This window comes from Sapajus apella, unplaced genomic scaffold (genome assembly GCF_009761245.1).
Source record: "Sapajus apella isolate SASKATOON/1434 unplaced genomic scaffold, GSC_monkey_1.0 scaffold7, whole genome shotgun sequence".
NCBI lineage: Eukaryota > Metazoa > Chordata > Mammalia > Primates > Cebidae > Sapajus > Sapajus apella.
In genome coordinates, this window is record NW_022436947.1 from 18,658,380 (window position 1) to 18,672,618 (window position 14,239).

General features: G+C 36.1%; 1 protein-coding gene across 22 annotated transcripts in view; it reads left to right on the plus strand.

Annotated features, from left to right (window-relative positions):
* CADPS2 (calcium dependent secretion activator 2) overlaps positions 1 to 14,239 on the plus strand; it is a 508,211-nt gene that overhangs the window by 385,914 nt on the left and 108,058 nt on the right. For 15 of the 22 annotated variants that reach the window (XM_032276144.1, XM_032276140.1, XM_032276148.1 and 12 more), the window contains exons 12-14: positions 2,683 to 2,691; positions 8,853 to 8,989; positions 11,749 to 11,936. In XM_032276144.1, the coding sequence (XP_032132035.1) occupies positions 2,683 to 2,691; positions 8,853 to 8,989; positions 11,749 to 11,936 (334 nt within the window). The remainder of the gene's footprint in view (positions 1 to 2,682; positions 2,692 to 8,852; positions 8,990 to 11,748; positions 11,937 to 14,239) is intronic. The other 7 variants (XM_032276147.1, XM_032276149.1, XM_032276145.1 and 4 more) reach the window with 1 other exon arrangement.

Sequence of the window (14,239 nt, forward strand, 5' to 3'; positions counted from 1 at the left end):
CTGACCGAGATTTTATATTCTTGCTGCTGAGAAGCAGTGCTATTCTAGGCTGTGTGAGTTTGGGGCACTGTCTTCTCAAATCCTTTAGATTCCTCCTTTCCCTTTCTACACATGCATGAGCTGATGGGTAGTCAGCTGAATTCTTGTTGAAGGCCTTTTGCAGGTCTTGAGAGTCTCTTGCTGTACAACTCTCTTCTCTCCAGTACTCTTTCCTACAAATTCTAGTTACTGTGGCCCTGCTTAACTGTCAGCTCCATCTTCTTAACTCAGGGAGACCACTGGACTTTTCTTGAGTTCCTGTTCCTGGTGCCATGGGCTATAGAGCTTCTCCTGGCAGTAACCTGGGATGACTCTAAGGCTCACCTTGTTTCCCATTTCTTAGGAATCACTCTCCTGGGTTGCCCAACATGCAGCGTTTAAGATTGTAAATTTTTTTTAATACTTAGTTTAGTTAGGAGGATAAATTTGTTCTCCATTATGCCGTCATGACCAGAAGCACAGTGAATTTTTTGTTAGTTAAAGCATGGTTTCTCAATTTCAGCACTATTGACATTTTGGGCTAGATAATTATTTGTTTTAGGGCAGGAAGTGGAGTAAAGGACTTTTTCTGTGCATTGTGTGGTGTTTAATATCACCCCTGTCCTCTACCCACTAGATACCAATAGTCTCCCACCTGGAGACTGTTTTTGGTCTGACAATCAAAAGTATCTCTGGACATTGCCAAATGTACCCGAGGGTAGGGTTGCAGTTGGTGAGGAATCACCCCAATTGAGAACCACAGAATTACAGTGACTTGATAGCTATTTTAAAAAATAAAATAGCTATTAAAAAATAAATATTGTCACCCTCCTTCACTTGTGTTCCCATGTTTTTTCTTAACATCCTGAATGCAAGGAGTGCCCAATGAATGTGCTGAGCTCATGTCTATTGTTGCTTGCACACAGTGGCAAGAAAAGTGGTTAGGAACCACTAACATAGAACTTTAAGATCATAGCTGAATGATACACAAGTTTTTGAGACAGAGTCTGCCTCTGGAGAGAGAGGGAGAACAGTGGTGCAATATTGGCTCATTGCAACCTTTGCCTCCAGGGTTCAAGCCATTCTCATGCCTCAACCTCCCAAATAGCCTCAACCTCCCAAGTAACCTCCCAAGTAATCTCAGGAGCTGGGATTACAGGTGTGTGCCACTACACCCACCTAATTTTTGTATTTTTAGTAGAGACAGGGTTCTCCATGTTGGCCAACCTAGCCCCAAACTCCTGACCTCAGATGATCTGCCAGCTTCAGCCTGCCAAAGTGCTGGAATTACAGGCATGAGCCACTGCGCCTGGTCATGTAATCTGTTTCTAACAAAACTTTTCTATTATTTGTTATCAATTTATAGTCAAGGCAGGATTGATCAGGCTATGGAATTCTTGTGCCTCAGCCTCCCAAGTGGCTGGGATTACAGGTGCGTGCTACCACACCCACCTAATTTTTGTATTTTTAATAGAGATGGAGTTTCTCCACCTTGGCCAGGCTGGTCTCGAACTCCTGACCTCAGGTGATCTTGCTGCCTTGGCCTCCCAGCATGCTGGGATTACAGGCATGAGCCACTACATACGGCCCTGTAATCTGTTTCTTAAAAAATCTTCCCATTATTTGATATCAGCTTGTTGTCAAGGCAGAATTGATTAGGCTGTGGGAACTGAACTTACTTGTTATAACTATAAAGCCAAATGGTTTTAATTTGTTAACAACAGCTGACTTGTATCCAGGCTAGCAAAGTTTTTAATCAGGGCAGACCTCTGCTGCTTCTGCTTTATCTTTCTTTGAAAAAAAAAAAAAAAAAAAGAGGTAAAACCTCGTCTCTACTATAAATACAAAAATTAGCCAGGTACGGTGGCGCATGCCTGTAATCCTAGCTACTCAGGAGGCTGAGGCAGAAGAATAGCTTGAACCCAGAAGGTGTAGGTTGCAGTGACTAAGATTGTGCCACTGCCCTCCAGCCTTGAGACACAGCAAGACTCTGTCTCAAAAAAAAAAAAAAAAAAAAAAAAAAAGAAAGAAAAGAAAAGAAAAGAAAAAGAAAAAGAAAAGTGAAAAGAAAGGAAAAAAGAAAATGTTCTACCTCATCAGAATGAGATTACTGACCCTGACCCATCAGGGAAGTGCCATGAATTCCTCCAGAGAGTAGTTTCACCCATAGTATTTTCCTCGCTCCATTGACTTATATAATCATTTTTGTTTTCTTTCCTAACGATCTTTTAGAAAAATAACTTAATCACAAGTAGACATTGAGAAAATAAAATTTTAAATGTCTGGTTGTATAAATATATATAGGCCAGATGCGGTGGTTCACGCTTGTAATCCCAGCACTTTGGGAGCTGAGGAAGGGGGATCATGAGGTCAGGAGATCAAGACCATCCTGGCCAACGAGGTGAAACCCTGTCTCTACTAAAAATACAAAAATTAGCAGAGCATGGTGGCACATGCCTGTAGTCCCAGCTACTCAGGAGGCTGAGGCAGGAGATTCACTTGAACCCGGGGGGCAAAGGCTGCAGTGAGCTGAGATCATGCCACTGTACTGCTGCCTGGGTGACAGAGCAAGACTCCATCTCAAAAAATATATATATATATCTATATATATGTTCCCAATTCATTTAAATATGCTCCGTTTCTCATTTCTTTGCTGACCTGTAGCTGGTAAAGGTAAGTATTTTCATGATTTTTAAATTAAATGTTTTTAAATAATTTTAATAATACGAAGTTTGAGGAATATCATGATCTTGTTTACAGGGTCAATCTTCTACTTTCTAGTCAAACCCAGAATATTTAGGTTAGCTTTATTGTTTACAAAACAAAAATGTCTATCACAACAAAAATGTAGAAACAACCTAATGTCTACCATTCATACAGTCACAAAGGTAATAGCCATGAAGGTGTTGTAATAACATGCAAAACAAATGGTCAATATGTTAAGTGGAAAAAATACTAAATTAGACATGTATTATTTTCACTATATTAAAAAGCCATCCAATTTATAAAGCAAAATATAGGTAGAATTACACCTAAAATATTCAGTGGATGTGTTTTATTGGAGGTACTAGTTGCTACTCTGTTTCTTCTATATTTGATTTTTCTTTGAGATATGTATTTTTATTTATTTTCCACAAACCCAGTGCTTTAGAATTAAGTGTGAATCTTAAAAAGAAGCTTATTTTTTTCTGTGCATGGTGGCGTGTGTCTGTAGTCCCAGCTATTTGGGAGGCTGAGGCAGGAGGCGGAGGTTGCAGTGAGCCGAGATCGCATCATTGCACTCCAGCCTGGTACCTAGCAACAGAGCAAGCAAGACTCAATCTCAAAAAAAAAAAAAAAAAAAAAGAAGCTTATTTTTTTAATACTAAGCATACTAATAACTAAGAAAAATAAAAAAATTTATAAAATCTAACTTACTGGAAGACAACCTTATCTTTTTAGGACATTAATAATATGTATGTATAGATTTCTCTAATAAACAAATCAATTCCATTTATCTTTTTTTTTGTTTGTTTGACTCTCTGGATATATAAAAATTCTAAGGGAAGAGAGTGAGCTGAAGGTGTGGGGATGAGGCTGGTAAACAATTTGTCACTTCAAATATAATGTACTACCATTGCCAAATTGACTAACATTCTTTGGTTAAACTATCCTTTGTTTTCTCCAACCAAATTTCAGTGCATGTACTCTGGTTTTCACTGTCCCTCAGTTATATATGTAACGTAATACAATCTGTAGGTTACATAATACAGTATGACATAGTAGTAGTTGACTTCCAGTAATAAATTAATATCAAAAATTAACCAGAAAAACTGCCATCTTTTTTAAGTTAATATTCTTAAATTCTTACATTGAAATACAAACTGACATTTAATTTTGTGAACTTATTTTCCTGATTGATCTAATATGTTAAATTTCACACTTCATAGGAAATGCATTTGTCTTTCTTTTCATTGAACATATTTTTTCTAATAAATGTTCAATATTTACTTTGCTTATTTGTACTTCTAAGCTTCTGTGTCGATCAAAGTTGTCATCAGGTGAAAGTATTACTTATGTGTTATTTGCTGCAGAAAGCAAGATATGTTAATTCATATATCGGGTTTTGAATCAATTTAAGCAAAAGAAGCTAAACAGTTATTTGGGTCAGTAATAGAGGTGTGAACAAACTCCTTTGCTTTTCAGCAGCAAATGTGTACATAAAATGTGGACATACTGTCTAGACTGATCTAGGTAAAATTTAAAAATATTAAACTCTTCCTATTAAAGCCTACATGGATGGTATAAAAAGAGAAGTGACACCTACTTTGCTGTGTCACTTTTAACTTCCTGTACCTTCTCAAGCTCTATGAGCATTTGAATTATAAAAAGTGTATAATCAGATGTGAGTAGTGGTAAAGGCAGCTACAGATGAACTCCTAAACACAGGACAGTACATTGTATTATATTTCAAAAGGTTCATTTGCTGCTTAGTTCAGCTCAGTGTTTTGCAGAGAGCAGTCTTGGCTGACAGCATCCTCTTGGTCCTTTTGATACTAGAGTCCCACTCCCAGACACTGGAGTGACCTCAGAAAGCTAATAAATGGCCTCCTTTTCTCCTCCAGAATGCCCCTTTACCTTTTATTCCCCTTTTCCTTTTATATCCATGATTTTTCACAACAATGGGAGCCAGCAACAAATGCAGTATCACGAGAATTTGTGGCAAAGAAAAAATAAATATTTCAGTTATTTTTTTCAATCTCACATTCTCTCTGACTTAGATGCCTTTCCTGGGCTTAGGATTTTTGAGCACTTAAGGGGCAGGTTGTGGTCAGTGCCCACCAAAAAGCCCCCTCACCACAGTGGGGTCTACTAGCTCACTGATAGTCCTCATGTCATTTTCTATACTAGCTATTTTCAAATCTGTTAAGTTGATACTGTCAACCTGCTTATTCTTTTCTCTTAACTTCCAACAGCTGTTATCCTAATGAAAAAGTTTAATTTTTAGGTTTCACTTACATATAGCCTCTATAACTTCTTAAATCTATAGCAAACAGTAATCTTTCTCAATTTGGGTTTCATTCCATCTACTGTTAGCACACCTGGTGACAGTACCGCCTAAAGATGCTGGAGCATATATCCAAGTGTTGCCATAGAAACTCCACCAGTATCCTCAATTACCGTGTCCCACATCTGTAGTTAGTCCATAGGTTAATCATCACAATTTATGACAGTTTTGCAGCATATTGCTTAAGCTCATAGCTTGTTGGTTTGTTTTGATAGTTGTCATTTTTTTTGGAAGATAGATTGAACTGAAAATTTCCATTATCAGAGAAATTTTAGTGACACCATGAATAATTTTCTGTTTAAAAGTAGCTACCATCATGTTGTGTCATAGTAACATTAATTGAAGATAATCCAGTTTAACCCTATTTTGAAGCCTTGGATTTGGTAATTGACTAAAAGCATGTTTTGCACTTGATTTAGATGATGCCTGTGTCTCTCGGGAGTTACATACAGATATGTTATGCCTGTAGAAAGCTAAAATAAGAAATCAGATACTGTTTTAATGGTATCTGATTTCCTATTTTACATTAGTTCATGAGAGAACTTTAGAGCAGGGAGGAAATGGGGAGATGTAGGTCAAAGGATGGAAACTAGCACATATGTAGAATGAACAAGTCTAGAGATACAATGTATAACATGACAACTAGAATCCAGAAAATTGTACTGTTAGTGATTTTTGTTAAGTAAGTAGATTTTAGCTGCTCTGTCACAAAAAAGTAGCTATGTGACATGATAGAATTATTAATTTTCTCCTATGTATAACCATTTTACTATCTATATGTATCCCATAATATCATGTTGTAATGCTTAAATATACATACACACCCAATTTTATTATTAAAAAAGCATTTCAGTAGTATTACATCTATTTCACCCCTCCTAGCTTTGATGCTATTGTTGCCTTACATTTCACTTTTCGGTATGTTTTTGTTGGGGGGCAGCAGATGGAGTCTTACTCTGTGGCTCAGGCTGGAGTGCAGTTTGTGCAGTCTCAGCTTACTGCAACCTCAGCCTCCCGGGTTCAAGCATTTCTCCTGCCTCAGCCTCCAAAGTGGCTGGTGACCCTCACCCAGCAAATTTTTTGTATTTTTTAGTAGAGACGGGTTTCATCATGGTGGCTAGGCTGGTCTCGAACTCCTGATCTCAGGTGATCTACCCGCCTCGGCCTCCCAAAGTGCTGGGATTACAGGGATGAACCACCGTGCCTGGCACTTTCAATATGTTAGAAACACTTGTATACATTGATATTATTTTGTTTAAAACAAGGGCCAGAGGGACAGCAAACTGAAACTGACTGCCTGTTCTTGAAAATGAAACACAGCCTATCTGCCTGCCTGCCTGTCTGTCTCTGTCTCTCTCTCTCTCATTTTTTCATTCAGGGAGGTCAAGACTGTTACTTTTTTATTTATTTTATACGTAAATTCATGGAAACTAAGGCTATACTGGCACATGGTGATGTATTTTTGCATGAAATGTTCCAAATGGTGCTGATCTGATACAGAAAGAAAGAAGTAAAGATGCTTGATCTTCACAGCCTGTGTTTTAAAGATAGAGTGACTCCAAAGAGCACATTTCACTTTCACAAAATTACAGCTCCAGAGAAATTGAAGGTTATTGATTTCCTTAAATAAAAAATTTAGTGGGTTTGTTTGCCTGTCTGTTTTTTCCAAGTAGAGTCTGTATTTGTGACTCAAAGTGCTGTCGTTAATATCATTTTTATCACTAATAGTAATTGTTTGAAAAATAATGTTCCATTCATGTATGTGATTTGGAAAGACTTGTTACCTTAGCAGACATATGGTTTGGTATATGTATTACCCGAGGAAAGTACTTTATAAGTTTACAAAAGTATGATTTAATTATAGAAATGGACTATAGACTCTTTTTTCAGAATCAGATTTTTATTTAAAGATCGTATGCCCATTTTTTAATTGCTTCTACAAATCTTTATAGTAGGCCTTTTTCCAGTGAAATTTATCACTGTCCTGTTCTCAACAAATTAACCATTAATTGGCGTTATTTTTAACTCCTATCGTAACCTTCTCTGGTGCAAGTAATAAGGTATAAAATTTAGCAGATGTTTTATAAAACTAGTAATTTAATTTCATAATAATGATACTAAAAGAATTTTTTGCTGAGATAAATGGAAAAATGAATATTCTAAGAAAATTTTTTTAAATACAACAAAACTTCCAATTTTATGTGAGCTTTACAGATTTAATATTCTGCCTCCTACTCATCTGATGTTATTTCACATTACATTATCATATATTTAACTTTATAGTAAAAGAGACAAGAATAAAATACAAAAGAAGTTGAATTGTATATTAGTTCAGGAAAAGCTGTTTAGTTTTGTGTTTATCCAGTTAATGTTAATTTAGCATGTGTAATGTATTTAATCATTCAGGTAATTATTAAATGTAAAGGTATATATATGCTATTTTCTCCATGGATTACAACCTCATATGCTACATATCAATAAGCTGCCATTCATTGATTACTTGCTATATTCACCTTTTCATATCTGTCATTGATGTGAGATGTACATTAGTTTGTATATCTTTTTTTTTTTTAGTGTGATTCTGAGGACCCTTCAGCTTGAATTATACAGTTCTTCCATCTACAAATATGGCTGAAAGTTGAACTTGACATGGATCAATATGATCTGGGCTAAATATCTAAATGTGACTGATTATGTTAGCATCATGTCCACAGATCAATACTGAGTTTTATTATGAGTCCAACTCTATAATTGGGTTTAATCAATAAACTTTTGTCTCTTTTCCTTTACAATTTTAGGATTGTACTATATAGGTTTCAGAAACTACACTTAGCTTACATTTAGAACTCTGCTTTTCTTATGATGACCAGAAAGAGATCTATCTATGAATTTTAAGGAACAATGGGGCTTCAGTTTTACCATTGTGAGAAGAGACCACTTTTATCTTGATAACTGATTGCTTGCTCAATATGTGCTATGTTTCTTACAGAGCTAATGTAATAACACCCCAGCACTCCTTTGGGATAGTGTGTGGCTTTTTTCCCCTATACTTAGTAAATAACTCACATTGAAGACTTTGACAAAACATACCATTAATGAAAGCAATCATAAAAGCTTGCCTTTTGATAAACCCGCAGGGTCTACAGGCGTTGAAAGATGCAATCTGTAAAGAACAATAAATTTGGGCCTTTGATTGAAGTGCCATTTGGAACGTTATGCTTTGTCTGCATATTTGCACAAACATGATGCTCCCTTTTTTATGTCTCTTAAACTTGAAGCTTGAGAGCGCTCATTGCCATTTTTACATTAAGGATAGTCCCATTAAAAGCTCCATACAAAAAGAAGACTGGAAGTGATCCAGCTGAAGCGTGTGTGTTCATTTCTGCCCTAGTTTGCCATTTGGAAAGCAGTCTTCTGGCCATCGTTGCTGTTTTTTATTAATAGACCTTAGTTCTTTTCTAGTCAATTCCGTCAGTAAATGTAGACTTAAAATACAACTTTTCTCAATGTTGGAAAATAAGATTATTATTCCTCTGATGGATATTAGCAATAGCTTTGAATGGAAACAGAATTATTTCATTCTAAATAATTTGTAGATTTTTCACTGTAGTTTTTACTTAGGCTTCAAAAAGTTTCCAATTTATGTTAATATGCTGAATTCTTGGCATCATATTTTATGTGATAAAAGGTAATCTTCTGTTATGAGTCATACATTTTTTGTTCTTTACAACCTGTATCTGTCCATCATTAAGCCTGAAAAGTAAATATACTATACCTGAATTTACAGATGGAGATCGTTTTCAGAAACATGGCATGGATGAGTTTATTTCTGCAAACCCCTGCAAGCTTGATCACGCCTTCCTTTTTAGAATACTCCAGAGGCAGACTTTGGATCACAGACTGAATGATTCCTATTCTTGTTTGGTGAGTACAAGTCTATCTATCTAGTGCCCTATAGGTTGGAATAAAAGATTTTAGAAAGTGAGAAATATTTGTTATAAAGCAGCAATTTTATCCCTGACTCATTTAGTAATGGTAGTTGGAGTGAAGAATAAAGGATTCCAATCGATTGCTTCCCAATTTGAAAATTATACACTTGAAGACGACTGCTGTGCCACTCAATAGACAGGAGAATAGACTCAAATAGATGCTAAATTGTGGTTTGTAAGTCCTTTTAAAGAAGGCTCAGTGAAAACAGAAGCCTTTAAATGAAGACTTTTTAAAACCTCTGTTATAGGACTTACACCTGTACAGACATTTTAAAGTTGAAGTTCTGTTCCTCAGATGTTGACACCTCGCATTTCTTTCCTTTGCTCTTATAAGGATAACCTAAGTGACAGGGGAGAGAAAGAGTGGGATTGAAAATATGACAGGTGCTATACATAACAAAGGAAAGTTTTAGTTTCATCTAGCCATCCAAAATATAACTTGAATTCCTTGACAAAAGGAAAGGAGTGAATTAAATTGTGTAAACTCTTTCTTGGTATGTGTTGAAATTGTAGAGGAATGCTTGACACCTCAGAATATGGGGACTAAACTTTATAACCTAAGAACTATGTGTGTTTTTCCAAGCATTTACGTTGTTAATAGCAATTCCTCTGAAATTTTTACAGCCAGAATATGCCTATTTCTATCACCACTTTAATCTTTAGGACACTGAGCATAGTACAGGTTGAATATTTCTTATCCAAAATGCTTGGGACTGGAGGTGTTTCAGATATTTAATTTTCTTCAGATTTTAGGATATTTGCATTTTATATGCAAGGTGAGCATCCTTAATCCAAAAATCCAAAATCAGTTTTCTTTGAGCATTGTTTAAAGAAAAACCTTAGCCAAATTAAGTTTAACCAAGCTTAATTGGGCAAAGAAGAATTCACGAATCAGGCAGCAGGCAGCCTTCCAAACCAGTGTAGGTTCAGAGACTCCAGTGCAGCCACATGGTAGAAGAAGCTTTATAGACAGAAAAAGGAAAGTGACGTACAGAAAACGGAAGTGAGGTACAGAAACAGCCAGATTGGTTACAGCTCAGCATTTGCCTTATTTGAGCACAGTTTGAAAAGTTGGCCACCTTTGATTGGCCCAAACTCAGTGATTGACACAATAGTAGACTACAGTCTGTTTATAGTTCCATTTAGTTTATAATTCATGATGTACAAAGAAACCTTTATGCTGAACTTAAAATATGTAAGGAGACAGCTTTAGGCTAAACTTGATTTAACAGCATAATGGAAGTACTCAAATATTTTGGATTTTGGAGCATTCCAGATCTGGGACTTTTTAATTAGGGATGCTCAACCTGTAACTTCATGCAATAAAGTCACATTCTCTTTAAAACAAGATTTCAGACAAAATGCCCTCCCCCACTAAAGATACTTCAGATAGGAAAAAGTGAAACAACTTATTGCCATGCTCACCCTAACAGTTCATTAATTCATTTATGGATTGTTTATTAAGTCTAATTTCATCCTGATCCAAATCAAACTTTACAATCACATGGAGAGTAAAACAAATCCTCTCAAAATCCTATTCTGTCTTTTCATGGACAAACACATAGTGTCCTCTTAGATTCCACTCAAATATATTATTCAATTATCAAAAGTTGTTTTGATTTTGTTGATGACCCCAAGTGTAATATGGAGTCTGAGGAAAATGCTACAAGATCTTCCGCTGCACCAAGAGGGGAGTGAATATAACTTGCTTAGAAAGTGTTTGGAGTCAGATGACTGTGAATATAAATCTTGGCTCAATAGCTGATTTGCAGTGTGGTCTTGGACAATTAACATCCCTGAGCTTTATCTTATTTATCTGCGACATGGAAGCCATATAACTACCATGCATGATGGTCCTTCTCTTCTTCCTTTTCTTTTCTTCCTCCTTTCCTTTATTGCCATCTCACCTTTTTCTCATTATTCTTTTCTTTCTCTTACATGATTACCCTGCCCCTTTTTAAAACTCTCTATACTTCCCTATTTTCTTTTATTAAGTTAATCTATGTAAATCCATATAATTCATCAAGATATTCTATAAGCCAGCTCCACCTAACCCTGTACTCTAGGTTTAGCCACATAAACTGCCTATTGTGTTCAGGTGGCATGCACACACATACATCTAACATCTCATTTCAGGAGGAACAGAAACTGCTAATACAAAGCACTAACTCTGTTATATTAGTCATAGAAAGACAAACAAAATGAGAAAAATATCCCAGATATTTAAGCTCTCAAATAGTATACTGCTGCTAGAATTAATGACATTTTCTTTTGGTTCACTTTATAAAACTTTTGGTGAGTAGGAAATTTCATCTATAATGTTTTCTTTCTTATTCTCTTTTTAATTGATGCATAAAGAGAGTGAAATTTTTGGAGTAACACTCTTTGTGTGTGATCATTTAGATCCTATAAATAAATGTGGCTAATTTTGAATGATAGTGGGGAAGCACAAGTTACTCATGCCTTGCTGTGACAGTAAAGAGAGAATAGCATTAGGTCGCCAGTGTCCCAAATCAGTTTAACAATTGATGACATTATCTCTTCTGAAAATAACATGAAATGTACCATTAGTATAATAAATGTCAAGATATTTTCATGCAGCTTCTGTTTATAAGGCCCAAAAGTGCCTTCAGGAAAGCAAATATTAGTATAGAAAGAAAAAACATATATATCTATTCTTTTCCTACTTTGCAGGGTTGGTTTAGCCCCGGCCAAGTCTTTGTGTTAGATGAGTACTGTGCCCGTTATGGTGTAAGAGGCTGTCACAGACATCTCTGCTACCTTACAGAACTGATGGAACATTCAGAAAATGGTGCTGTCATTGACCCTACCCTGCTCCATTACAGCTTTGCATTCTGTGCCTCTCATGTGCACGGCAACAGGTATTTTTACTTGCAAATACAAAGTGAAATGTATGGGGTTGACTCTGGAAAAGAGAGAAAAATGTGCTTTGCTATTATCACCTAGTAACAGATTTTAAATAGCAAACACTTCTTACAGGGGAAAAAAAATGACAGAGAAAAAAATGTACATCAATATGCTGTTGATTTAGGTGGGCTACACTTTATGTTTCTTTTTGCTGGTAATGCCACTTGAAAGAGAGAGAGGGAGAGAGAAAGAAAGAGAGAGAGAGAAAGAGAAAATATCTGTGAGATTAGAAACTGCCTTTTAGTTCTTATATACCACCTAGTAGTAGATCTGAACAGCCTTAAGTATCCCTGTGATTCCTATGGTAATGCATACATGTGCCTGGGTAGGATGTCTTGATAGGTCTGTGTGTAACTAATGATCATGGCTTTTCCTCTGTGGACTAAATTTTCACTGATCAAACAATATAAATAATGGGGTGTATGTAGAGTCTCGTCTCAGGCCTTTTTCTAATCCACACTTTAGGAGCAAGTACTCTTGCTTTACCAAGATTGCAAAAAAATTGCCTAATGTTGGCCTTCATAACTATTTATCTCTGGGCTTAAAAATCTGTCTGTATCATGTGGGGTGTAGTGGCTCATGCCTGTAATCCTAGCACTCTGAGAGGTGAAGGAGGGTGGATCACCTGAGGCCAGGAGTTTGAGACCAGCCTGGCCAACTGAGTGAAACCCCGTATCTGTTAATCCAGGCGTGGTGGTACGTACATGTCTGTAATGTCAGCTACCCAGGAGGCTGAGGAACAAGAATCACTTGAACCTAGGAGGTGGAGGTTGCAATGAGTCAAGATTGTACCACTGCACTCCAGCCTAGGTAATAGAACAGACTCTGTCTTCAAAGTAAATAAATAAATAAAAATCTATCCATATTGCTCCCCTTCTCTTACTCTTGCTCAATACATATTTGATGAATGAATAACTTAATATTTGTGTTAATATTTCTTCTATTTATGGCCCATTTACTCTTTATTCATCTTTTTCTTTTCCTTCCAATCCCCAATTTGTGAACATCAATATTCTCTTCCCATAGTGCCCCTTAACATTCTCTTTTTTACAATTCCATTGTTTAATGTAATTCTGGCCTTCATTTTTTTCTTGCCTGTGTATCTGAATTTACGTATCTACTACCTTTTTCTTTCTGTAGTATTCTATCAATCAGTCAAAAAAATTATAGATTAACTTTTACCACACTCTTTTTCAAAAAGCTTGTGATTTTTTATTATTAAATTAAAAATAGATTCCAAGTGATAGCATCAACATTTTCCCATTATCCTGTTCCATCTCCCCAGTTTTATCTCCACATAATTTTACTCCAGAAAACCTGTTTATTCTCCATGTTTTTCTTTTTTCCAGTTTTAAAAAGTCAAATATCACTAGAAGACTTCTGTTAACTCATTCAGACACTAAGAACTTTTTATCTGTACTTATCTCATTACCTTTGTCATATATAGTTATTGCTAGATGTGTGTGTGCACACACACAGAGACACACACATACCTGCTTCTGTTCCACTAGATCATATTTTAAAGGCAAAAATCAGTCTCTTTCACCTATTATCCTCCACATACCTTAAAACACTATGTCACATATTGTAGGTAAACAATAAATATTTGTTGAAGTCCCCAGTGCTACCATTTCTCAGCCTACAATAAAATAAGATTGATCCTTGTCTCAGTATCTATTTAGGTTTTCACTTTATTTTGGAGCCCAGCCTTGATTTGAAACTAGGAAGGTGTTGCTGATTTTAGTATTTTTTTCTACTGTCTCCAGTCAACCCTCTACACGTAGAAAATGTGGGGGTACAGGGGTCAGTCAGGGTGGCTAACTGTTGATAGTCAGGAGCTGTTTTACTAAAACTGTCTCTTGTCTCCTGACTCTGTCTCAATTCCTTCTCACTAATGGATATCAAAAAATAGACATTCCAGCATCAAGTAGCTCTCTGAAATGCAAGAGGATGAAAAGGTTTCAGTGAGACAAACCCAAAGCAAATTGTGTAATCAGATTATTTTATTCATCAGCACAGAAAGGTAAAATTAAATTGAGAACATTAAGTAGGGAATTCAGCTTCAGCTAATGTGTCTCAGAATGTATGTGTTTGAGACACATTGTAATGGAAAGTTACTGAGGCAACTAGGAGCTACTGATGCTGCCTGGGAGGCAGCCTGATTTGACTCTATAGGTTGCCATAGTTACTTTTATTCTTTAAAACTATTGTTTTCTTTATAATGATACTCTGTAAGGTGTAATTCAAGGTATGTTTA